This window comes from Macaca nemestrina, chromosome 18 (genome assembly GCF_043159975.1).
Source record: "Macaca nemestrina isolate mMacNem1 chromosome 18, mMacNem.hap1, whole genome shotgun sequence".
Lineage (NCBI taxonomy): Eukaryota > Metazoa > Chordata > Mammalia > Primates > Cercopithecidae > Macaca > Macaca nemestrina.
In genome coordinates this window covers 9,346,251-9,370,764 of record NC_092142.1, presented here as the reverse complement: position 1 = coordinate 9,370,764, position 24,514 = coordinate 9,346,251, and the positions used below count along the sequence as shown (strand labels likewise).

Below are 24,514 nucleotides of genomic sequence, written 5' to 3'. Positions count from 1 at the left end.
ATGTGATAAGGGTGGGACAAACCCTACTGCTGTGATATTTGGCAAGGGCTGGCGCCAAGATTCCCATGCTGGGGCTGTCTCCGGTCCGACAGAGCTCTCCACTGGGCATCCTAGTCACCCCGCGTGTCCCAGTACCTCCGAAGGACACAGATGGCTTCCTGTTCATTGGGTGGAACACCTGCTGGGAGGGAACATTTTAGAGTAAAGTTAAGAATCCTTATCATGGCCTTCAAGGCCCTCCACAGCCTTGGCCCTGCCCACCTTCCACTTGCCACCCATCCCCTTCCCACTGCCCTGTTCCTGTTCCTGTTGCGGTTTGCTCTACCTGAAAGGTACTTCTCCATCTCTGGCTGGCAGGCTCCTTCCACTCTGTGCTTGCCATCCAGTTGTCTCCTCCTTCATGACTAAGGGACATGAACCAGCCCTGTGGCTGTCACTGTGTGCCGTTTGCCCTCTATTGCAGTGATCACCAAGGGACTTGCCTCCCACTTATTAGTGAGCCCCAGGAGGCCAATACAAGTTACTGAACATGTTGGTTGACCTGCGAGAAGTGGGTGGGCTCTGCAGCCGGAGATACGTGCCTTTACCCCTCAGGCCCTTCCTGCCTGGAAAAGTAGCACATTATTAGGCTACAGAATCAAGTGTCGTTTTTGTTAAGAGTTGTTAACTGCGGGCTGAAGGATATGTAGGGTATGTCCACACTTAAGGCGATGCGTGAAATCCTAGCTAATGGCAACAGCTTAGAAAGGCGCTTTCAGCATTATTTTTGAGCATAGTTGAATTTTCCCACTTAGGATCATGCTCTGGAATTGGCTCCTTCCAAGAGGTTTCAGGTGCTCAGTCAGGCACAGAGGGCATGAGGGCTGGGAAGTATTTGGGGGGGTCCTCATGGCCCCATGGGCAGGGTGGTCTTTGTGAGTGGGGCAGCAGCTTGTTGGCAAACAAGGGCAGTGTGGCCTGGCCAGCACCTACCACTTTCCAACCAGTGACTAGAAGGGGTGGTGAACCTCGAGTCCCTGAGTGCTGGACGAGAAGAAGGGTCCTGGGGTGGGAGGAGAGAGAATTCTTTCCTGCTATTCCTGACTTTATTGTATCCTATTATGACCTTCACCCCCACTTGATTACCTGGAATATATACAGTGTATAGATACATAGATATAAGCAATTCTCCTGCCTCAGCCTCCCGAGTAGCTTGGATTACAGGTGTGCGCCACCATATCCGGCTAAATACTCCAGGACCCTACCTGAAGCCAGCTCGAGCTTCACCTAGGAGAGGCCTCGCAGAGGGGATTGAGCTCACTCCACAGCCTCTGATCTTTCCCACTCCCCGGAATGTCCAGAAGATGGCTGTCAGGAGCTTCTTAGGGAGTGTGGTAACTCCGTATTTTTTGGCAGCCACCATCGTCCCTGTTTCTGTGGATGCCTTGGGAGCTCACAGGCTCTCACCTCTCCCTTCCTGATGCAGGGGGTCATTGTTCTAACTGCCCCACCTCCTGCCCTGGGTTGCCTGGTCCCAAGGTAACCCCTGCCCTTCAGTCTGATCAGCAGCCCTGATGGTGGCGTTCAGCTTCTTGGACGTTCCTAGTACACCTTTTGCCTCTTGCTGTGTTCCAGAAGCTGAAGAGTTCTCCTCAACACTGTGCTGGAGGCTGATCCTGCGCTGGAGCTGGCCAGAGCATTTGGCGGTGTTCTGGTTCTTGGATAAATGTGTTGACATTTGTCATTGGACAAAGCATGGTTAGCCACTTGCAGAGACCAGATGTGTATATGACCTGGTTATAGGATGCGTAGACAGGTGACCTGGCTATAGGATGCGTAGATAGGCAGCAGGATGGGAGCCACAGCACAGGCAGTTTGTGAGAGCATCATTTGGAGTAGCAAAAATAAAATAAAGAAAAAACCTGGATGAAAACAGTCCTTTTTTTGGAGACAGTCTTGCTGTCACCCAGGCTGGAGTGCATTGGCGTGATCTCAGCTCACTGCAACCTCTGCCTCCCTGATTCAAGTGATTCTCATGCCTCAACCTCCCAAGTAGCTGGGATTACAGGCATGCGTCACAATGCCTGGCTGTTATGTGTTTTTAGTAGAGATGGGGTTTCACCATGCTGGCCAGGCTGGTCTTGAACTCCTGACCTTATGTGATCTGCCTGGCTTGGTCTCCCAAAGTGCTGCTGGGATTGATTACAGGTGTGAGCCACTGGACCCAGCCTGGAAAGTCTTTTTTTTTTTTTTTTTTTAAAGATGGAGTCTCGCTCTGTCACCCAGGCTGGAGTGCAGTGGCGCAATCTCAGCTCACTGTAAGCTCCGCCTCCTGGGTTCACGCTATTCTCCTGCCTCAGCCTCCCGAGTAGCTGGGACTACAGGTGGCTGTCACCACGCCCACCTAATTTTTTATATTTTTAGTAGAGTCGGGGTTTCACCATATTAGCCAGGATGGTCTCGATCTCCTGACCTCGTGATCCGCCCGCCTCGGCCTCCCAAAGTGCTGGGATTACAGACATGAGCCACCACGCCTGGCCGGAAACAGTTTTCATTAGGGGAGTGGTTGATAAATCATGACAATGTTTGGAGTTATTATACTTACCCACGTAATATGAATAGTATATGTGTGTTTTCCTTCATGAGAAAAAGTGCATGCACAGTGTACATAATATGTACATATGAACATTATATTGAGAATGCTTGGAGGCGAAACATTCATGGTTTCCTTCATGTTAGCACTCAGGGAAGGCCATTTGCTTTCTCCTTATTCGTGTCTGCATTGTTGCTAGCTAACATTTGCTTGCTTGTGTTTTCTTCTTTCAGAACTCAAAAGTAGAAATAAACATGAAACCAGGACCAGTCAAATATTTTCATAGCAGCTTTATTTGTAAATTTCCTCTATCTGGAAAGGACCCAGATGTCAGCAAGTGAATGGTCAAATGGGCGTCCATCCCTGCCATGATATCCTACATAACAGTAAAAAGGAGCAAGTTATTCCACACTGTGTCCATTTATATAGCATTGGTGAAGTGACAAGATCCCAGAGATGCAGAACATATGAGGGTTGCCAGGGATGATGGGGGAGCATGCACGCCGGGGTGGGTGGTCATAACAGGGCCACTGGAGGGATCCTTGTGGTGTTGGAACTGTTCAGGATCTTAACTGTGGGGGTGGCGGACACAAAAATCTACACACAAAATAAAATTGCAGAGAACTAAATACGTGTAAATGTGGAGAAATCTTCATTGGGTTGGTGGGTTACATCAGGACCCTGGCTGTTGATACTGCAGGGTAGTTTTGCAAAGTGATGCTGTAAGGGGAAACTAGGAAAAGGGTATATGATCTCTCTCTGTCCCATGGTGTTAATGGGGGAACTGGTTCCAGTACCCTCTCAGGTATCAAAATCCACAGATGCTCAAATCTTCCTCATACAAAACAGTGTGGTATTTGCATATAATCACACATCTTCCTGTATAGTTTAAATTATCTCTAGGTTGCTTATAATATCTAATACAGTGTAAATGCTATGTAAATAGTTGGTAGACTGTTGTTTTGGGAATAATGACAAGGAAAAAAAAATCTGTACATGTTTAGTACAGACTCTCTCCCCCCAATTTTTTTTTTTTTTTTTTTTTTTGAGACGGAGTCTTGTTCTGTCGCCCAGGCTGGAGTGCAGTGGCTTGATCTCAGCTCACTGCAAGCTCCACCTCCCGGGTTTTGGCCATTCTTCTGCCTCAGCCTCCCAAGTAGCTGGGACTACAGGCGCCCACCACCACGCCCAGCTAATTTTTTGTATTTTTAGTAGAGATGGGGTTTCACTGTGTTAGCCAGGATGGTCTTGGTCTCTCTCTTTTTTTTTTTTTTGAGACGGAGTCTTGCTCTGTCGCCCAGGCTGGAGTGCAGTGGCAGGATCTTGGCTCACTGCAAACTCCGCTTCCTGGGTTTACGCCATTCTCCTGCCTCAGCCTCCCAAGTAGCTGGGACTACAGGTGACCACCACCACCACGCCTGGCTAAGTTTTTGTATTTTTAGTAGAGACGGGGTTTCACCGTGTTAGCCAGATTGGTCTCGATCTCCTGACCTCGTGATCCGCCTGCCTCGGCCTCCCAAAGTGCTGGGATTACAGGCTTGAGCCACCGAGCCCGGCCGGTCTTGATCTCTTGACCTCATGATCCACCCACCTCGGCCTCCCAAAATGCTGGGATTACAGGCGTGAGTCACCGCACCCGGCCCCCCGAGTATTTTTGATATGCAGTTTGTTGAATCCACAGATGTGGAAGACTGACTGTATTGTTTTTTTTTTTTTTTTTTGAGACAGAGTCTCGCTCTGTTGCCCAGGCTCAGTGCAGTGGTGCGATCTCCACTTTCTGCAGGCTGTGCCTCCTGGGTTCATGCCATTCTCCTGTCTCAGCCTCCCGAGTAGCTGGAACTACAGGCGTCCGCCACCACGCCCGGCTAATTTTTTGTATTTTTAGTAGAGACAGGGTTTCACCATGTTAGCCAGGATGGTTTTGATCTCCTGACCTCGTGATCTGCCCACCTCGGCCTCCCAAAGTGCTGGGATTACAGACATGTGCCACTGTGCCCGGCCGACTATATTATTTCTTAAGACTGTATGTGAATCCACAGTTATCTCAAAGTTTAATCAAGAAAAGTTTAATCAAGTCAGTATAGTATGGTGTAGTAGCAGTCCAGGTTATTTTGGGAATATCCATATTTAAAAGCATATGTAGTCAAAGAACTTCAGCCGCCTTGGAGTGTCATGCCTGTTTGCTTAGGACTTTTCCATTCTTCTTGCCTAGGTCCTCTTGTGGCAGTGCCTGTGCTAGTCCAGCTGTGACCCTGGTCTGGTGACATAGGATATTCTGCCCTACCTTACCCTGGGGCCGGTGACGTTACCTGAGAATTGTACAAGGCCTGGCACATAATAGGGGCTCATTGGAGTTACTGATTGATGAAATACTTAAGCAGATGGTAGTTCCTTCTCATGTGGTCAGTATTTTCTCTCCCCTTCCTGCCCCCACATAGATGCAAGCTCCCCAGACTGGCGGCAGGTCTCCTGAGCAATTCTCCTGTCCAGTTGTCTCCTGGCATCTGTGTGGAAAGTGTTTTGTGTTTCAGCTCCCAAACTGCTTTTTTGTCTGCCTTGAATTGCTTGAGAATTTAAGCCATGCTCTGTGTAGGTACATAATGCTAACATTTTTCGCTTTCTGTTTTTTTAATAGCCTATTTAAGAGACAGGGTCTTAAATAGGTAATAGGTCTTAATAGGTAAAGGCTCACTGCAGCCTTTACCTCCCACCTCAACCTCCCAAGTGGTTGGGATTACAGGTGTGCACCACTACACCCAACTGATTTTTTTTTTTTTTTTTTTTGAGACAGAGTCTTACTCTGTCGCCCAGGTTGGAGTGCAATGGCGCAATCTTGGTTCACTGCAACCTCTGCCTCCCGGGTTCAAGTGATTCTCCTGCCTCAGCCTCCCGAGTAGTAGCTGGGATTACAGGCATGAGCCACCACGTCTGGCTAAGTTTTGTATTTTTAGTAGAGATGGGGTTTTGCCATGTTGGCCAGGCTGGTCTCAAACTTCTGGCCTCAGGTGGTCCGCCGGCCTCAGCCTCCGAAAGTGCTGGGATTACAGGCGTGAGCCACCATGCCTGGCCCAAATTGCGTATCTTATAAACAAACTAGTTGATACACATTGTTTCCGGTTAATCCTTTTTTAAAAAGACAGGGTCTCACTCTGTTGCCCAGGCTAAAGGGATCTTCCTGCCTCAGGGTCCTAAGTGCCTGAGATTCCTCCTGCTTCTTAGGCTGAGAGGGCGTTCTACTTTGCCTTTTAAAAATTAGCTTTTAATTTTGGAGTAATTCTGGATGTACAGAAAAGTTGCAAAGTTACGACAGAGCTCCTGTGTGCCCCCCACTGACAGTTTATATCACTAGTGTGAGTTTGTCACAGCCAAGGAACTGACATTGGTGTGTTACTGTTAACCAAACCCATTCTTTCAGGATTTCACCAGTTTTTCCATTAATATCCTCTTTCTCTTGCTGGACTGCCTTATCTAAATTGAGGTTGCTTGAATATGTTTCTGGTCCTGAAGACAAGGCTTTTGTGGGATGCTTTAAAAAATAAAAAAGAATGCTGAGGTAGAGCTCCTAGAGATTCTATGCAGTCACTCTGATGTGGGTGAGAGAACTCCCCCATCCCCCAGCAGACGCCACTGCAGAGCCATGCAGAGATGGCTGGGAACCACAGGCTTGGGCTCGAAGGTGAGTCAGGTTTTCAGGTTGGACTCCTTATGCTGGTGATGGATGGAGATAAACTATACTGACATGTCTAACCAGACTTCTGAAGTGTATTTGGGGCTATAAATCAACAAACTATATGTATCAGTAAACTTTATATCTTTAAATTTATGTGTATCTTTAAGGTTATATTAGTAAACATTATATAAAGATCTCTGCTTTCTCATTTACCTCTGTTTTAAGTCATACATTTAAATGAGTTCAGTGTGGGGAGAGGAGATGAGAGGTGAAGAGAGGATCATGCAGAAGCCAGAGGGAGTTCATGGTGAACTGATGGGGGTGGGGTGAGATGGGCTGTAGGGCGCCATGCGAGCCACCCAGAGACCAGGCATTGGCCCGTGCGTGTCTGCTGTAATAACAGAGCTGTAGTTTTGATCACTAGGCTGTCACTAGTGGAAGGATCTGGGGGGCTGAGTGGAGACACCTGTGGCTCAGAGGCTGTGCTGGATCTTCATGGACAAGGCACCACCTGGTGGCAGGACATGGACTCAGTTTCAACACACCAGGGTTTTATTGTGTTCCCAACCCCTGCCCCCTGCCAGCTTTTTGGGGGAGGATTGATAAATCTTTGTGAAGTGACAGAAAATATAAAAGCCAGCCAATTGGAATCTTGCTTATTCTGATCTGTTATCTCAGGAGTGAGATTCGGGTGCTGAAGTGGTCTACCTAACTTCTATAGCGGTTGGGAGGTGTTCTCTGGAGGGTAGCAGTTCTGTGTTATGACATCACAAATGGAATTCAGGGGGAGGAAAGCAGGGTATAGGCGTAAGTGCCCAGTAGAGCAGGTGGGAATATAGGCCCTGCAACTAGCCAGGGAGCCTACTTGGTGTTTCTAAAACTTATTTTCTGCCTTTTCTTATACATATTGTGTTAAAAGGCCTAGCGGTCACGAATAATGGAGACTGTCTTCTATTTCTGGGTGGGGTGTGCATATTATGGGATGGTAATGGCTTTATTTCCTACAGACGTTTTTCATCCAGGGCCTGTCTGTTTGACATTGCACATTGTCACTCGTGTTTGCCAAACATGTCCCCAGTCTTATTTGAGATAATTTTGTGTCAAAAATAGTACGTCGTGGCTGATGCTTGTAATCCCAGCACTTTGGGAGGCCGAGGTGGGCAGATCACCTGAGGTCAGGAGTTCAACACTAGCCTGGCCAACATAGTGAAACCCCATCTCTACAAAAATACGGAAAAATGTTAGCCGGGCATGATGGCAGGTGCCTGTAATCCCAGCTACTCAGGAGGCTGAGGTGGGAGAATCACTTGAACCCAGGAGGCTTGAACCCAGAAGGTTGCAGTGAGCCGAGATCACGCTGTTCCACTCCAGCCTGGGTGATAGAACGAGACTCTGTCTCAAAAAAAAAAAAAAAAAAAAAAAACCTTAGCTCAAGTGTTAGGCCAAATCAGTCCCCATGTCTTAAAAACTTCCAAAAAGGTGGAATATAAAACTTGGTATTACGTCACTCTTACATGGCAGTAAATATATGTGCACGCCAATCTCGAACGTCTGTCTTGAACAACAAAAGAAGGCAGCCTCATTGTTTAGGCTATTTCTAGAAGCCTGGTACAGATTTTTTTTGTGTGTGGCTATCCTGTGCTTTCATCTTTTACTTCTGGACCAGGGATTTACCATGTCTTAATTAACATTTTAATCCTCTTGCAGAACTAACTCATTTATGAGGAGCTTTTAAAAATGGGATCTCCTGCCCCTGGGAGCTGGGCTGGAATCACCTTGGCGGCTGCTTGGACACCCATAGGGCCGTTGGTGGCCAGACCCATGCCTCATGTACTCAGTGGCCAACCAGTGGCCCTTTGCCATTTCACAGCCACTGGCCTTGACCGCTTTCTCTGCACCTGTCAGGTGGAAAAGGGCAGACTGGCCAAACCAACTCAGATGTGTTAATTTGGATGTAAAAGATGGGGTCTTGCTCAGAGTCTGTTGCAACCGCAGAGCTCTACTTTGCTTTTTCAAGGCCAACTGCAGAGTAGCCTTTACTTCACACTAGAACAATGTCAGAAAATAATAGGCTTTCTTTAGACATCACACTACAGTTAATCCCACTGCTGAAAAATGGGGGGTAGAGCTTACACATTTCCCCCACCCCAACCTGTAAGATATTATGCGCTCTTGAATTGATCTTGGTTTTTACTATTGCTGTAACTTTTAGAGACAATGCAGTCTCTCTGAAGTCGCCCAGACAAGCCCTTCTTTGAGCTCTAATCTGAATTCACTTGTGTCTCAGTCTGATTTCACTAGACCTCATGAAACCATAACCTGTACCTCAGAATTACAGAGCAGTTGTAGAGTTCACTTATTTTCCATCCTTTAGACTGCTTACACTTACATATGATCCTGATTTTAGACATGAAGTTTTATGTACAGAAAATGAGCCCTCATTTTTGCATCCATGCATTAAAACCATGATAAGTTTGAACCAAGGAAGTTAAAAGTACTAGGTGGCCGGGCGCGGTGGCTCAAGCCTGTAATCCCAGCACTTTGGGAGGCCGAGGCGGGTGGATCACGAGGTCAGGAGATCGAGACCATCCTGGCTAACATGGTGAAACCCCGCCTCTACTAAAAATACAAAAAACTAGCCGGGCGTGGTGGCGGGCGCCTGTAGTCCCAGCTACTCGGAGGCTGAGGCGGGAGAATGGCGTGAACCCGGGAGGCGGAGCTTGCAGTGAGCCGAGATCGCGCCACTGCACTCCAGCCTGGGCGACACAGCGAGACTCCGTCTCAAAAAAATAAAAATAAAAATAAATAAATAAATAAAAGTACTAGGTGTACCTCTAGCAAATTACTTTTAAGATTTATAGACCAGGTGTGGTGTCTCATCCCTGTAATCTCGGTACTTTGGGAGGCCACGGCTGGCAGATCACTTGAGGTCATGAGTTTGAGACCAGCCTGGCCAACATGGTGAAACCCTGTCTCTACTAAAAATACAAAAAGTAGCTGGGTGTGGTGGCACACAGCTGTAATCCTAGCTACTTTGGAGGCTGAGGCAGGAGGATCACTTGAACCCAGGAGGTGGAGGCTGCAGTGAACTGAGATCACCCCACTGCATTCCAGCGTGGGAGACAGAGGAAGACTCCATCTCAAAAAAAAAAAAAAAAAAAAAAAAATAGTCCAGGCAGGGTGGTACATGCCTGTAATCCCAGCATTTTGGGAGGCTGAGAAGGGTGAGAGGGGTGGATTGCTTGAGTCCAGTTCAAGACCAGCCTGGGCAACACTGTGAAATCTTGTCTCTTTAAGGGGGGGAAAAATTGTAGCACTTACACATAGTGTGAGTGTGTGCATATACAGTGAAGAAACTCTAGGTTGCTTCTGTGTAACCCTAATCTCTAGTAGGTTCTTACGTATCCTCCTGCTGTTTCTGTATACATCTTTTGAATTTTGTAAAGGGAAATATGAAATTACATGTTTCTATTTCAACACAGCTCTCTCCTTTTATAACAGAGGTTGTGTGTGATACGTATCGCTTGGTACCTGAATTTTTTTGTTTTTAATAGACATGGGAATCTCACTATATTGCCCACGATGGTCTTGGACTCCCTGACTCCTGCGATCGTCCCATTCTGGCCTCCCACAAGTGCTGGGAGCCACCATGCTTGGCTACATTTTTTTTTTTAACATTCCATTGGGAGGTTGGCGCAGTGGCTCTTGAGTGTAATCCCAGCACTTTGAGAGGCCATGGCGGGTGGATCACTTGAGGTCAGGAGTTCGAGACCAGCCTGACCAACAATGAAACCCTGTCTCTAGTAAAAATACAAAATTAGCCAAGCGTGGTGGTGCACACCTGTAATCCCAACCACTTGGGAGACTGAAGCAGGAGAACTGCTGGAACCCCTGAGGCCTAGTTTGCAGTGAGCCGAGATCGTGCCACTGCACTCCAGCCTGGGCAACAAGGGCGAAACTGCATCTTAAAAAAAAAAAAAAAAAAATTCCATTGGAATTTGCCATAATTTATTTAATAGGCCTTCATAAGTTTTTTTCCCTATTCAATTAATATATAAATATATTTTTAAGTTTAAATATACATGTTACCTCTTTAAAAATTTCCAACTTTAGGCCGGGCGTGGTGGCTCACACTTGTAATCCCAGCACTTTGGGAGGCCGAGGTGGGCGGATCACAAGGTCAGGAGATCGAGACCATGGTGAAACCCCGTCTCTACTAAAAATAGAAAAAATTAGCCGGGCGCAGGGGCGGGCGCCTGTAGTCCCAGCTACTCGGGAGGCTGAGGCAGGAGAATGGCGTGAACCCGGGAGGCGGAGCTTGCAGTGAGCCGAGATTGCGCCACTGCACTCCAGCCTGGGCGACAGAGCGAGACTCCGTCTCAAAAAAAAAAAAAAAAAAAAAAAAATTCCAACTTTAAATATCACAGATAAGGCACTAGCCTGCTTTGTCCATCCCCAGCCCCATTCCCTTCTTGCCCCCTCCACTTTATAGGGCCAGTCACTGTCCTTGGTTTACAATTTATACATCTTATAAAACTTTTTAAAGATTTGATATAGTTCTAGGAAAATGAATGTGGGTGAAAGACATTTCAGAGTACCTGATTTTTCTTTTTTTAAATTGAGCATGTATGTTTGATTTAGAGCATTTGAGCTAGTTAAGAATCAGGAAAAAGACATTTTTCCTTCTCTTCATCCTTTCTCTTGAGTGTACATCTGAGTTCCTTTCCTTAACCCTCTTCCACAGTATTTCTGTCAAGGCATGATGGTCTAGGGACTAGTTTAGAAGTATGTGTATATGTTTTCAGAAATAAGCTTTAAAAAAATAATAAATTGAGATGAGGTCTCACTGTGTTTCCCTGGTTGCTCTCAAACTCCTGGACTCAAGCAGTTCTCTCACTTTGGCCTCCCAAAGTGCTAGGATTATAGGCAATGAGCCACTGGTTGGACCGGAAATAACTTTTAAGCCATCATTAATTAAGTGTATCTATTAAAAGACTGTCAAGATTGAAATTGATCTTTAATGTCTTAATCTTAAATGTCTGGGTGCTAATACCTGTTTCTTGGTATTTTGAATGTTTTGAGATGCTTGAGTGGTGGGGAGTACCATTTTATTCAGGAATGCTTGGAGAGGTTTTTGATGTAATCTTAAGCATTAGGGTTTTGGAGAGTTCCTAAAGGGGGAAGTGAGTGTGACGCTGTCCATGGTGCTGAATCAGATTGCATGCTGGTTCGAATGGCAGAAAAGCTCTGAAATTGTGAAGGCCACCCACACACACAACTACCTGACTGTTAAAAAGCTCATCTCCTGTCTGCAGTTGAGATTCCTAATTTCTGTTGGTGTCTGATGCACCAGGGAAAGCCGAGTGTGTAGGCAACCGTGGGGCCAGCATTAGTTGCAGTGAGCTGTTCTAATATGTGGAAGAACAAATTGATTTAAATGGGACGTGTGAAGCTAGGTAAAACCTAAAAGTCCTGCTGTGATTATTCTGCTTGTAGAATAACCATCTGTGTCAGTGTGAGAAATCTATGCTTTAAAATTAATGAAAAGTGTTTGGAATGTTGTTGTAATTTACACCTTATTTGCCAGTTGTAACTTAAAATGTTTTGAATCCGAACTTGAGTTATATGTGTTTTTCAGCCCAAGCATTTAGCACGCATTTAGAGTGATCAGTTTTATGCTTTCCTAAATACTTTACATAATCCAGGCTCTTTACATAATTATACAGTAATCGTCCACTGACACCTTGAGGATGATGATTTGATGTTTTAAGACACTGGCATTGGGTGGGTGATCCCAGCACTTTGGGAGGCCAAGGCGGGTGGATCACTTGAGGCCAGGAGTTCGAGACCAGTTGACCAACATGGTGAAACCACATCACTACTAAAAATACAAAATTATCTGGGCGTGGTGGCACGTGCTTGTAATCCCAGCTACTCAGAAGGTTGAGACAGGAGAATAGTTTGAACCCGAAAGGCAGAGGTAGCAGTGAGCTGAGATTGTGCCACTGCACTCCAGCCTGGGGAACAGAGTGAGACTGTCTCAAAAAAAAAAAAAAAAAAAAAAGATACTGGCATGTGTTCATGATGAAAAACTTTAAAATAATTTGTTTTAATATATACCATTTGCATATGTTCAGTAATCTTCACAACAAAATTGCCTGTAGAATTGTTTGTAATTACTAGGAAACCTGTAGTAAAATAATGACTTTCCACAACAATTAGATAAAGGTTCTTTATGCTGATTAGCTATTGTAAAGTAAGAACTACCTAAGGAATTTTTTTTTTTTTTTTTTTTTTTTTTTTGAGACTGAGTCTCACTCTGTTGGCCAGGCTGGAGTGCAATGGCACGATCTTGGTTCATCGCAGCCTCTGCCTCCTGGGTTCAAGTGATTTTCATTCCTCAGCCTGCTGAGTAGCTGGGATTACAGGTATGCACCACCACACCCAGCTAATTTTTGCATTTCTAGTAGAGATGGGGTTTCACCATGTTGGCCAGCCTGGTCTCGAACTCCTGGCTTCAGATGATCCATCCGCCTTGGCCTCCCAAAATGCTAGGATTACAGGCATGAGCCACCATGCCTGGCCTACGTAAGAGATTTTACATAAAAAGTTTTGTGCAGAATATCATTGCAAAGAAAGCAAATTATAGTGTGGTATAGCATGTTTTCAAATTCCTTTTAGTGTTTTGAAATAACAGAAGTTTGTATTTAGTAAACATTAGTATAAATATTTTTTGGATTAGAATGAACCTTTACTGTGCTACAATTGAATTTTTTTTTTTTTTTTTTTTTTTGAGACGGAGTCTCGTTCTGTTACCCAGGCTGGAGTGTAGTGGCGCGATCTCGGCTCACTGCAAGCTCCACTTCCCGGGTTCATGCCATTCTCCTGCCTCAGCCTCCTGAGTAGCTGGAACTACATGAGCTCGCCACCATGCCCGGATAATTTTTTTTTGTATTTTTAGTAGAGACGGAGTTTCACCGTGTTAGCCAGGATGGTCTCGATCTCCTGACATCGTGATCCGCCTGCCTCGGCTTCCCAAAGTGCTGGGATTACAGGCGTGAGCCACCGTGCCCAGCCACAATTGGAATTTATTAATGATTAGGCAATATCAAAAGTATAAGTTTATATTTTGCTTATTCCATTAAAGCCATGAATGTGAAACCCATGGAATTTGTTTTTCTTCTTTAAAGCTGGAGATACAGATGACCCACCAAGAATTACTCAGAACCCTGTGATCAACGGGAATGTGGCCCTGAGTGATGGACACAACAACACGGAGGAGGACATGGAGGATGGTAAGTGCCTATCGTTCGCCTCCTCGCAGCGGGCGGAAACCTGTCAGAAAACAGATTCAGATCCATGTTTTTTCCTTGGGTACTTGTGAGCTTGAGCATAGCTAGTTTTCAGGAGGCTGTAACTGAGGAAAATCCTGTTTGGGTTTTGAGTTTCAAGATGGCCTACACCATTTCCAGGTAAGTAGAGTCTCCCTAGCCTAGGTGAGGAGGTGTAATTTAGGTTTAAATATAATAGGTGGGTATTTACTCACGCCTGCAGGTCTCCAGCCACTGCTAGTATTGGGAACAACAAGCATGTCTTACTCTCCTTCCTGTTTGTTTGCAGCAAGATACGTGCAGACATTGGAACTTGGCTTTCCATTGCATTCTCATTGCAGGGTGTATATCAGTTGATGATAGCTGAGAATCCCTCCCCACTCCTGTTAGGGATGAAATCGGATTCAAGCTTTGGCCTTCATTCTCCCTCACTGAGTTTTGGTCTGTAGCTTCTCTGTGAGAAAGCACACTCATGTGTGTGCATGGACTTTTTTTGTGTAGGAGATCAGTTTTTTTCTTCCAAGACCATTCCTTCTTTAAATTTATCAGATTAGTGACCTCAACATTTGCAAGGTCACACTTGTGAGTAGGGAGCAGCCATAATTGCAGTATGCAGCCCCTGGAGTCTTGAGTGTAATATGAAACCATGTTCTGTCAAAAAGCATGTCCATCAATCCTCATGAGGGTTGTGTCCTTCCCAGGGGAGTAACGGGGCAGTTGAAAGAAACCATCAGTCACGGGCTGCACCACCAGAAGGACTGCTGTTCAGACCTCCTGCCAAAAGTTCAGCCTCCATGAGAAACTGCAGCCGTAGTTGAGAGTTCTCTCACAGTGCGGTTTACCCCTGGCAGCTGGCTGAGGCAATATCTGAGGAAGGTAAAGAGGCGTGGTCTAAACCCGCTGCTTTGTTACCTGTGGAGTGCGCTTTCCACCGTAGACAAGGGCAATGGTGTGGGTGTGGTCTCGCTGGTTGTTGGGCTTTGGAGGTTTTACTTCAGACATTAGAGATGCCGAAAGTGGTTTAGTGAGTGCATTTGGGAAGGTGTGGCCAGGTCTAAGGCGCCAGGTGTGCTTTTGGGATCCATTCTAGCCACTTGTGGAGCAGTGACAGGCCCCGCCCTGTTGGAGCATTCCCAGTCTAGTTCCCACAGAACAATCTGTGCCAACATTTCCCTACTGTGTTTTGTTTTTTTTAGGGGGGAGGTCTTGGGAGGAGACATAGATACAGGGTGGAGCTTCTCAGCTTCTCATGGCATCTTGGATAATAATTCCTGGTTGTGGGAGGCTGTCCTGTACATTCCAGGATGCCCATGGCCGCTGCCCCCCACTTGCAGTCATGACATGTCTCTAGACATTGACAAATGTCTCCTGGGGAGAATGACTTATGAGGACATAAGTATGGGTAAAAATCCCCTTCCTTTTGAGGTACATTTCACTAAATTAGTAGACAGTGGTGCCACACCGTAGGACCTAAAAGTGGAAATGCCCTTCTTGTGACCTCCTTGATGGAAAAAGCGTATAATCCAAGAAGGTTGAGTAATCTTCAGTAGCATCTTTCCTTGGTTTGGAACTATGGTTGCCGTTGAAAGACCCGGCATGTAATATCTTTCTGATGGCAAAGTGCACGGGAGGGAGGTGGTCCTGACTGTAGGAGAAGAACTTGTAGCTGAGGGCAGCATTTTCCAGCTGCAGTATGAATTGTGCAACCCTCTTCTTCAGGGGATAAGTGTGTTGTGAAAAATGCACAGGATTCTAGGAAGTTATAGATGTGCTTGGCTAAACAAGCTTTATTTACTATTGTATGTCTCAGGGTTGTCGTATCAGAAGCAACATAAATTGCTTCTCCAAAAGTTTTTGTTAATGATGCCCCAAGACTCTGGACTTCAGAGCTCCCCTTTTTTTGAGTGTCCTGTTTACTTGAGTGTTGAGTGTCCATTTCAGACTAGGACACACAATCTGGGAAGCATCTCTTTCGAAGTTTTGTCTGTAGCCAAACTATCAGAGACTTGATTGATTTGCACAGAAGACTTCTTAGTAAGGGACATTTCTTGTGTAAGAAGCTAAGTAGCTAATGACATAGCGATGGGAGACCTGTATAGTTGAGAAAGAGAACTTACTTAAAAATCCTGTTAACATAGAATTATGGGCAAGTATCAGAATTATTTTTTACTATATCTACTCATTCTATACTTTTAGTTCCTCATTCACTGTTTTTTGTGAGATGTCCAAGGAAGTTATTTTATTTTATTTTATTTGAGATACAGTCTTGCTCTGTCACCCAGGCTGCAGTGCAGTGGTATGATGACTGCTTACTGCTTCCGCAGTCTCCTGAGTAGCTGGGACTACAAGTGTATACCGCCATGTGTGACTAATTGTTTGTAGTGACTGGATCTCTCTATGTTGCCCAGGCTGGTCTAGCACTTCTGGGCTCAAGCAGTTCTCCTTTCTTGGCCTCCCAGTGTGTTGGGATTATGGGCATGACCCATTGCACTTGGCCCAAGGAAGTTTTATTTTTTTTATTTTGAGATAGGTTCTTGCTGTGTCGCCCAGGCTAGAGTGCAGTGGTGAGAGGTGAGATCTCAGCTCACTGTGACCTCTACCTCCTGGGTTTTTACGATTCTCCTGCCTCAGCCTCCTGAGTAGCTGGGATTACAGGCACATGCCACCACGCCTGGCTACTTTTTGTATTTTTAGTAGAGATGGAGTTTCACCATGTTGGCCAGCTGTTCTTGAACTCCTGACCTCGGGTGATCCACCTGCCTTGGCCTCCCAAAGTACTGGGACTACAAGTGTGAGCCACCAAGGAAGTTTTAGAGCAAATATGGCCTCTGAAGATCTAGATGGATCTAGATTTAGAATGTTGTTCTCCGTGAGACTAATTTGTGGGGATTGACGAGGACTTGCAAGAACTTGTATTAGAATGAAGAAGGTAGCTAAAATCACTGCAACAGCACATTTTGGGAAATTTTTTACCAACCTTTCTGATTCAAAAATCTGAAGTGTTGTGTTTTTCTTTAACTTACTTTTTTTCCTCTTTTCTTTCTTTTCTCCTTCCTTCCTTCCTTCCTTCCTTCCTTCCTTCCTTCCTTCCTTCCTTCCTTCCTTCCTTCCTTCCTTCCTTCCTTCCCTTCCTCCCTTCCTTCCTTCCTTCCTTCCTTCCTTCCTTCCTTCCTTCCTTCCTTCCTTCCTTCCTTCCTTCCTTCCTTCCTTCCTTCCTTCCCTTCCTTCCCTTCCTTCCCTTCCTTTCCTTCCTTTCCTTTCTTTTCTTTTCTTTTTGACGGAGTTGCACTTGTTGCCCAGGCTGGAGTGCAGTGGCACGATCTCGGCTCATCGTATCCTCTGCCTCCTGGGTTTAAGCAATTCTCCTGCCTCAACCTCCCAGGCAGCTGGGGCTACAGGCGCCTGCCACCACGCCTGGCTAATTTTTTGTATTTTTAGTAGAGATGAGGTTTTACTGTGTTGGCCAGGCAGCTAGTCCCGAACTCCTGACCTCGTGATCCACCCACCTCGACCTCCCAAAGTGTTGGGATTGCAGACGTGAGCCACCGCGCCCGGCCTGCCTTTCTTTTTGCAACTGAAGCCTAGACTGGTCCATTGGCCTTTGCCCTGGGAGGATAAAATTGATATAACAAAGTGCACAGTGGGAACTTTGTGCTGTAGGTAATTGCCGCTGCCGCTGCTACAAGAGTCTCCAGGGACCAGATTGGAAGGTAGTGAGTTATCAAGGAGTCTGGTTGAGGATTTGTGGTGACAGCAGTTTGCAGAAGCTTGTTGCGCTGTCATTTACAATAAAAATAAGCAGTAATGAAATGGTACTCTGCTAATGTTAGTGGCATCCAGGCAGATTGGAGTCTTTGTGCATGAAGCGCTAATTTTGCAGGGAATGTGGGTGTCCTTCCTAATCCCTAGTATACTTGGAAGTTGCAAAAAATAGTACATAAGATCCTGTATACTGTTAAGTGTTTTCTTGGGCAAAGATCTCCATTACTCAGTCTCATGTAATTCCTCGTAGGAGGACAATCTGGCTGGCCATATCTGTGAAAGCTGGTTTCCAAGTCCACTTCTCCTTTTTATTGGACTTTTTTTGGAGACAGAGTTTTTTGCTCTTGTTGCCCAGGCTGGAGTGCAATGGCATGATCTCAGCTCACTGCAGCCTCCACCTCCCAGGTTCAAGCGATTCTCCTGCCTCAGCCTCCCAAGTACCTGTGATTACAGGCACACAACACCACACTTGGCTCATTTTTGTGTTTTTAGTAGAGATGGGGTTTTGCCATGTTGGGGCAGGCTGGTCTCAAACTCCTGACCTCAGGTGATCCTCCTGCCTCGGCCTCCCAAAGTGCTGGGATTACAGGCGTGAGCCACTGCGCCCTGCTGACCTTTTTTTTTTTTTTGAAACGGAGTCTCGCTCTGTTGCCCAGGCTGGAGTGCAGTGGTGCAATCTCGACTCAGTGCAAGCTCCACCTCCCAGGTTCACACCACTCTCCTGCCACAGCCACCCGAGCAGCTGGGGCGCCCTCCGCCAAGCCCGGCTAATTTTTTTTCTTTTTTGTATTTTTAGTAGAGACAGTTAACAAGAGCGTGTTAACCAGGATGGTCTTGATCTCCTGACTTCGTGATCTGCCCGCCTTGGCCTCCCAAAGTGCTGGTATTACAGGCATGAGCCACCGTGCCCAGCCAGACCTTTTGTTTTTTAGTAAAAGTTTTACATTATTCTATTAGTATGAAGAGTTTTCAGGAAGTGAGGTGAAATTTTAATACACCTGAAGTGTCATCTAAACTTCGTGCTTAGCAGATTTCATAAGTCTGTTTTAAGAAATGTGCCTTGAGTGTGAGGCTGAAATAGAGTGTACAGTGCACTGTGAACTATCCACTGTGTGTCAGGACAGTGCTACACTCAGGGGCACAGAGACGGATGCATGGTGGCCTATGTGGGGCTGGGCAGCAGGTGGACCAAGTGCAAACTTTAATTCTGAGTCTCACCATTGTTTGGGGCTTTTTAATATTTAAGGAATATCTCGGGAAATTTAATGTATAGGGCAAAAGTTCAAAAAGCATTTATAATATGTATTGATTTGGGATACATAAAATCAAACCCTATAAACAGCTGAATTATATAAAATAGATGAGTTAGAAGAGAGGCATAACCTTGTTTCTTTCAGCTTTTTAGGTCCTGCAGTGATTTTCCATTTGGTTGCTTCTGTGCAGTTCTGTATACATGGGCTTCGTAAAGCGGGCAAGCTCGTGGTCTCATTTTGTTGAGACCTGCGTTTTGTGAGTGTTATGGTAACTTCCAGGAGTGGTATTTTAAAAGCCAGAGTCAGGGTCACTGTGCGTAGTGTCTTGACAAATCTTGGATATTAAAATCCTCTATTGTCACTTGTAAAACAGCCTTGGCAGACTTCCATTTCCTCACTTAAAATGTAGGAATTGACATTTGTCTCTTGTCTACCTTGCAGAACTTAACTCCTGATCAACTGTGAATTGCATGATCCTAAAAACACATGGCAAAACTTGTTCCACCATGCCATTCTAGACATTATTATTTTAAACAAGTTTCTTGCCTTTTAGTAGACTTCTGTCCCTCAAAGGGATTAGGGTAATACCACTTAAAGAGGCTTATATAAATAATTCTCTTGGACAAGATGCACTTCTTTCAGCTGCTCTTCCTTCCACAGTGCCTGTGCTGTAAACAACTCAGCAGAGTTATGTGGAATAAAAAAGTTTGGCATGAAGAGTGTCTCAAAGAAGGTAGAAGTGCTTACCATCACACATGCTTTTGATATTTCAATTCTACCCTCCCAGGAGGACTGATGGACATGTTTTCTTAAGACCAAACTCAGTCATAAACTTCAAGCAAATTCTGTTCCCCGAGAAGTGGCTGATGCTGAGAACTCAGTTGTTAGTGAACTTTGGAATCTGAAGGGTTGTTGGATGCCGTGGTTACTGCCTTCAGGGGCCTGAAGATGAAGGATGGGAGGATGTTTTTACGCGCTCTTTACCCAAGCCTACAAGTCTCGTTTTGTGCCTTAGGAGCCTGGTGGTCAGGGATGTCAAAATAGCACCTGATTCTAAGCCGGGAACAGCCTTCCAGGCACTGAATACAGAGCGTGGCCCTCAGTGTGGCCCTGGATCTCCTGCCAGTCCATGAGCTGTGTGCAGGCTATAATGAGATAGGTACAGAAACTGAAAGGAAGCGTTTAGAAGCTTGTGTAGCATGTTGACCTTGCTGTGGCAATTTCATTATGCTTTATAAAAGTATTGGTCAATAACACATTGGTGTGGGTGCAGGAGGACCGTGCCTTCACAGGCGTCGTTTGAGAAGCAGTGAGATGCTGCAGGGTTTGTCAAAGGTGTTTGACCGATGGCCACATGCAAATGAATAGTCACTGTCATCAGTGAAAGATTGAATTTTAAATGGAGACCTTCAGTTGGACCTCTGCTAAGAGGCGCTGTGTTGGCAGAAACTTAAATTTCTTAAATCAGCCTTTGGTCTTATTATCATTGAACAATTTATACTGCTTATGTGGGAAAAGATACCAGTTTCTTAAAAAACAAAAACAAAAAAAAACTCCCCCTAGGGTGTCCAGGCTAGTAGTTTTACAAAAATTGTGAACTAATGAAGTTAACTTTATTATTAGGCTACTGTTGTAGCCATTGTCTTGCCTCTGAGCAGTGCTGAGCTTCCAGGGGGATGGCTGTTTTCCTGGCTCTCAAGTCCTGCCTGTGTGTTCTGTGCTCTCTAAAGTCAGCCCAAGTCCCATGTTGTGGTCTTTTCCCCCAGAAGTCCTGTCCTTGAACAGATGTGAGCCATGTTGTTCCTTCTCTCCAAAGTCTCTCCACTCACGGGGTGCCCGGGGTCCTTGGGAATTCAGCTTTAGTAAAGTAGACTTTGTTCTCATGTGGAACTCAGTCTGACAGGGATGGCAAGTGTATGGTTAGCACTCTGTGAGTTTTGGACTTCATAAGGAAGAATTAATCCATTCAGAAACTGTATGTCATCTCAGTCTTAGGCTTTTAATAAATCTGAAGCAATTTTTTCGAACTGTTAGATTTTAGCAGTTAAATCAAGATGTATAGAACAGTTTACTCCATGTTGATTAATGCTAGTGCTTTTGGTCAGTGCACAGGCTCTGTGGCTGATGATGTGTTTTTTTTGCAGACACCAGTTGGCGCTCTGAGGCAACCTTTCAGTTCACTGTGGAGCGCTTCAGCAGACTGAGTGAGTCGGTCCTTAGCCCTCCGTGTTTTGTGCGAAATCTGCCATGGAAGATTATGGTGATGCCACGCTTTTATCCAGACAGACCACACCAAAAAAGCGTAGGATTCTTTCTCCAGTGCAATGCTGAATCTGATTCCACGTAAGACAGTTTAAATGATGCAACTACAAACCCCCACATAGTTGTATTACATTACTGGAAGCCAAATTCGATCAACCTAGTGCAATTCTATCTTATTTGCTGCCTCTACATAGTCTTTTGATTTTAAATTAGATTAAATACGTCTTTCTCTTTAAAACCCACTGGTGTATGTATAATACCCAAGCTAGAAAAGTGTATTTTTGTCTTGTAAGTAAAAAAACTAAAAATAGTTTGTTGGAATCTGCCAGCCCATGGAATCAGGGCCTACCAGGATTAGCTGACCATAGAGCCACCAGGCTTAATTCTTACTCTGCCTGAGCAGAAAATGGCAGCTGTCAGAGCCAGACATCCCTTCCATTGTGTGATAACTAATTTGTACGGGTTGTTCAGAAAGTACAAGTAAAACATACTTTGTGAAGGATTTATGCAACATGGCCCTCTGACTTGAGGAACATTTAAACATTCATGTATATTATGAAATGTCCAAACACTGAGAAATCTTGATGGTCCTTCTATTTATATGAATTAGAAAATTAATTCACCTTTTATCAAAAACCCAGTTGATTCTGGGAGTGCGGACCACTGTCTGCATCGGAGCCAGGGGAGGCTGCTGACTTGGACTGCACCTATCCTAGTCTCCCTGAGACCCTTTGGAACCCTCAGTAACGTGTTCCCCGGAGTGAACTGGCTCTAGCTGATCTGTCAGTTCCCCCAGGGAATAAAATGATCTTGGCTCACTGCAACCCCCGTCTCCCAGGTTCAAGCGATTCTCCTGCCTTGGCTTTCCTAGTACCTGGGACTACAGGCGTGTGCCACCACACCCGCTAATTTTATATTTTTAGTAGAGACGGGATTTCACCATATTGACCAGGCTGGTCTTGAACTCCTGACCTCAGGTGATCTGCCTTCCTTGGCCTCCCAAAGTGCTGGGATTACAGGCGTGAGCCACTTTGCCCGGCTGTACTTTCATTTTCTTTAATGTTTAAGTAAGAAGTGCCAAGGTAGTTTTATGATGCAGCCAGGGCTTTTGGATGGTTTAAAAAGTTTTCCTCTTCTGTTCACATTATGATGTGATCTGATGAGTATTTGGGCTAGGTTTGTTTCAGTCTGATGGACAACTTTAGCCTGAAGAGCACTTTGGAAAAACAGTGAATGGTCCATACCCAGTGTCAGCGTCCCGAGCAAGCAGGAAGTGCTGCGGGAACAGCACTGTCCTACCCTTGTCCTGAAGAGTCAAACCGTTTCAGGGTTCAGTTGTAGCGTTGATTTATAAGGCCCCACTTTAATCGAAAACCTTAACTTTCTGTGGCTTAAGGGGCTGTATGTATGGTTTTTGAACCTGGATTTAGAGACCCTTTTGTGGTTCCCCCCACAGTTGACTGTATACAGTAGTTCTCTTTTGGTTGTAATTTGTGCCTCGACAGTGAATTCCTCGATGCCAGGGCAGGACAGCAAACTAAGGCCACAGAGCTCCCTGGTGCTGGTTTTGGGGCTGGTTTTTCCCCAGTGTGTGCTGGAGGGCATCCTAGGAGAGCCTGAGAGGCATAGCACTGAAGGGCTGCAGGGGCAGGAGCGACACTGAGAGGTGACCCTTATATCAGCAGTAGAAGCAGAGGTTTACATCCACCCATCTGTTCTTTTTGGTTCTTTCCTAATAACTATTATCTGATCAAAAAGTTGTAGTCTTGTACAGAATCCACAACTGGTATTGAAAGTTCAAAATTGTATAGATACAATTAAAATTTCCAACTTCTGAGGAATTAAAAAATGAAACCATGAGTGAAATCCCTACAGAATACACTGGGGGAGCCCCAAACACCCTTTTTTCTATTAAAGGTAAAAATGCCTCCGTCCTACCTTTAACCCCAACCGGAAAGGAGAGAGCAACAAAAACATAAGTGGGAATTTTGGTGTGCTATGTTTACTGTCTTTAAAAATGTGTAACATCTGGTGAATATGTCAACTAAGGCTCAGATTATTCTTTTGAACAGGTCGTGGTCTTGCCATGCTCAAGCAGTGCTGAAGATAATAAATTACAGAGATGATGAAAAGTCGTTCAGTCGTCGTATTAGTCATTTGTTCTTCCATAAAGAAAATGATTGGGGATTTTCCAATTTTATGGCCTGGAGTGTAAGTAACGGTGTATTTAGTCTAAATAATCGGTGCATTACTGCTTGTTGTTCCCTTACCTTTTTGATTTTTCAAGTCCCTTATTCATTTTAGAGCTAGATTTTTGCTTTCTGAATTGGACAGGTGTCTTTGAAAACATGTTTTCTCCAGTTTCCTATTCTAGGTTTTTAGCAGCTTTCTGGATTCACATCTCACCTTGTAGTCAGTCATTCAAAGGGAGTTCCCAGTTGGCTAAATTTCCTTTAAAAGACATAATGCTGTTTGAGGTCCTTTCATGATTCAGGCATAGTACTGAGTGGTTCCACGTGACTCCAGTAACTTCATTCAGTTCATTTTGGCTCCTTTTTACAGAGGTGGTAGCCGGTGGAACAATCTAGGAATGTTCCTTCTTACTCCGCTAAGTCACTTATCATTGCCTTCTCCAGCCCCTCCCCTCGCCTGCTTAGAGGAGCACAGATTTCTCCTGTCCATGCTGTGGCTCTGAGCCCCTGGGTACCTCTCGGATGCCTCTGAGGTGCCAAGCATTTGCTGTGTGTGTTGTGAGACCACTGTTAAAAGCAAATTGAAACAGTCTAAAATTAGCAACAAAGTTGGGATGTATGTTTTAAAAAGTATTTTAATCTGTATTAAATACAGGGTACTAATGTAATTTGTCTCTTGGGAATAAAGTGTGCGTTCTTATTCAAGCAGGATATTCTTATTTATGTTTTATAGGAAGTGACCGATCCTGAGAAAGGATTTATAGATGATGACAAAGTTACCTTTGAAGTCTTTGTACAGGCGGATGCTCCCCATGGAGTTGCGTAAGTTTTTCTTTAATTGGGTGCTGTTAAAAATGTCTTTTGTGCTGCAGTGAAAGAAGCTTTGGCATGCATGTAACAGAGATGCACATATTTAATCAGTAAGTGTCCTCTTTGCGCTTGCTCTGTGGCACACAGAGTCATGCCCGCTTGCCACTCTTTTAATGGATTGATTGAGTAGTTCTACATGTTAGACCCTTGGAACATAATTGTATAATAACCAGTACATAAATACCCAGAGCAGAGGTGCTCTGTTGTTACTTTGATGAGGGCAGGGAGGAAGTCCTCTCCGAGTGTGAGGAGGAGGGGATTGAGGGAAGAGGCGAGCATCACCAACAACTAACATGGTGAGCGAGGAGTAAAGAGGCATGACCAGGCCGTTAGGTGTACTTGAGCGTTTCCAAGGCTGGGAACTAACCCCTGGAGTGGCAGGGTGGGTGAATGGTACTGCGCAGTAGGTGTCTCCTCCAGCACTGGTCCTGCTTGGTGACTGTCGTGTGTTCATGTCATGCCTTTGTGTACAGAGGGAGATGGGCGTGGAGGTGGGAGGATTGCTCTACTTTCTGGCACCGTTCTCTGTGGCTTCCTTTTACTACTTGGGGTGGGGGTGGAAAGGTACAAGACATAGTTAATTCCGAGAATCTTATCTTCCC

At 45.2% G+C, this 24,514-nt stretch overlaps 1 protein-coding gene across 4 annotated transcripts in view; it reads left to right on the top strand.

The window, feature by feature from the left end:
- The window catches only part of LOC105467794 (ubiquitin specific peptidase 7), a 73,018-nt gene that overhangs the window by 22,005 nt on the left and 26,499 nt on the right, over window positions 1–24,514 (top strand). For 2 of the 4 annotated variants that reach the window (XM_011717508.3, XM_011717510.3), the window contains exons 2-5: window positions 13,433–13,537; window positions 20,733–20,931; window positions 22,923–23,061; window positions 23,776–23,864. In XM_011717508.3, coding sequence (XP_011715810.1) covers window positions 13,433–13,537; window positions 20,733–20,931; window positions 22,923–23,061; window positions 23,776–23,864 — 532 coding nt within the window. Of the gene's footprint in view, window positions 1–6,150; window positions 6,249–13,432; window positions 13,538–14,297; window positions 14,450–20,732; window positions 20,932–22,922; window positions 23,062–23,775; window positions 23,865–24,514 lie in introns of those variants that run through there. The other 2 variants (XM_011717509.3, XM_071084106.1) reach the window with 2 other exon arrangements.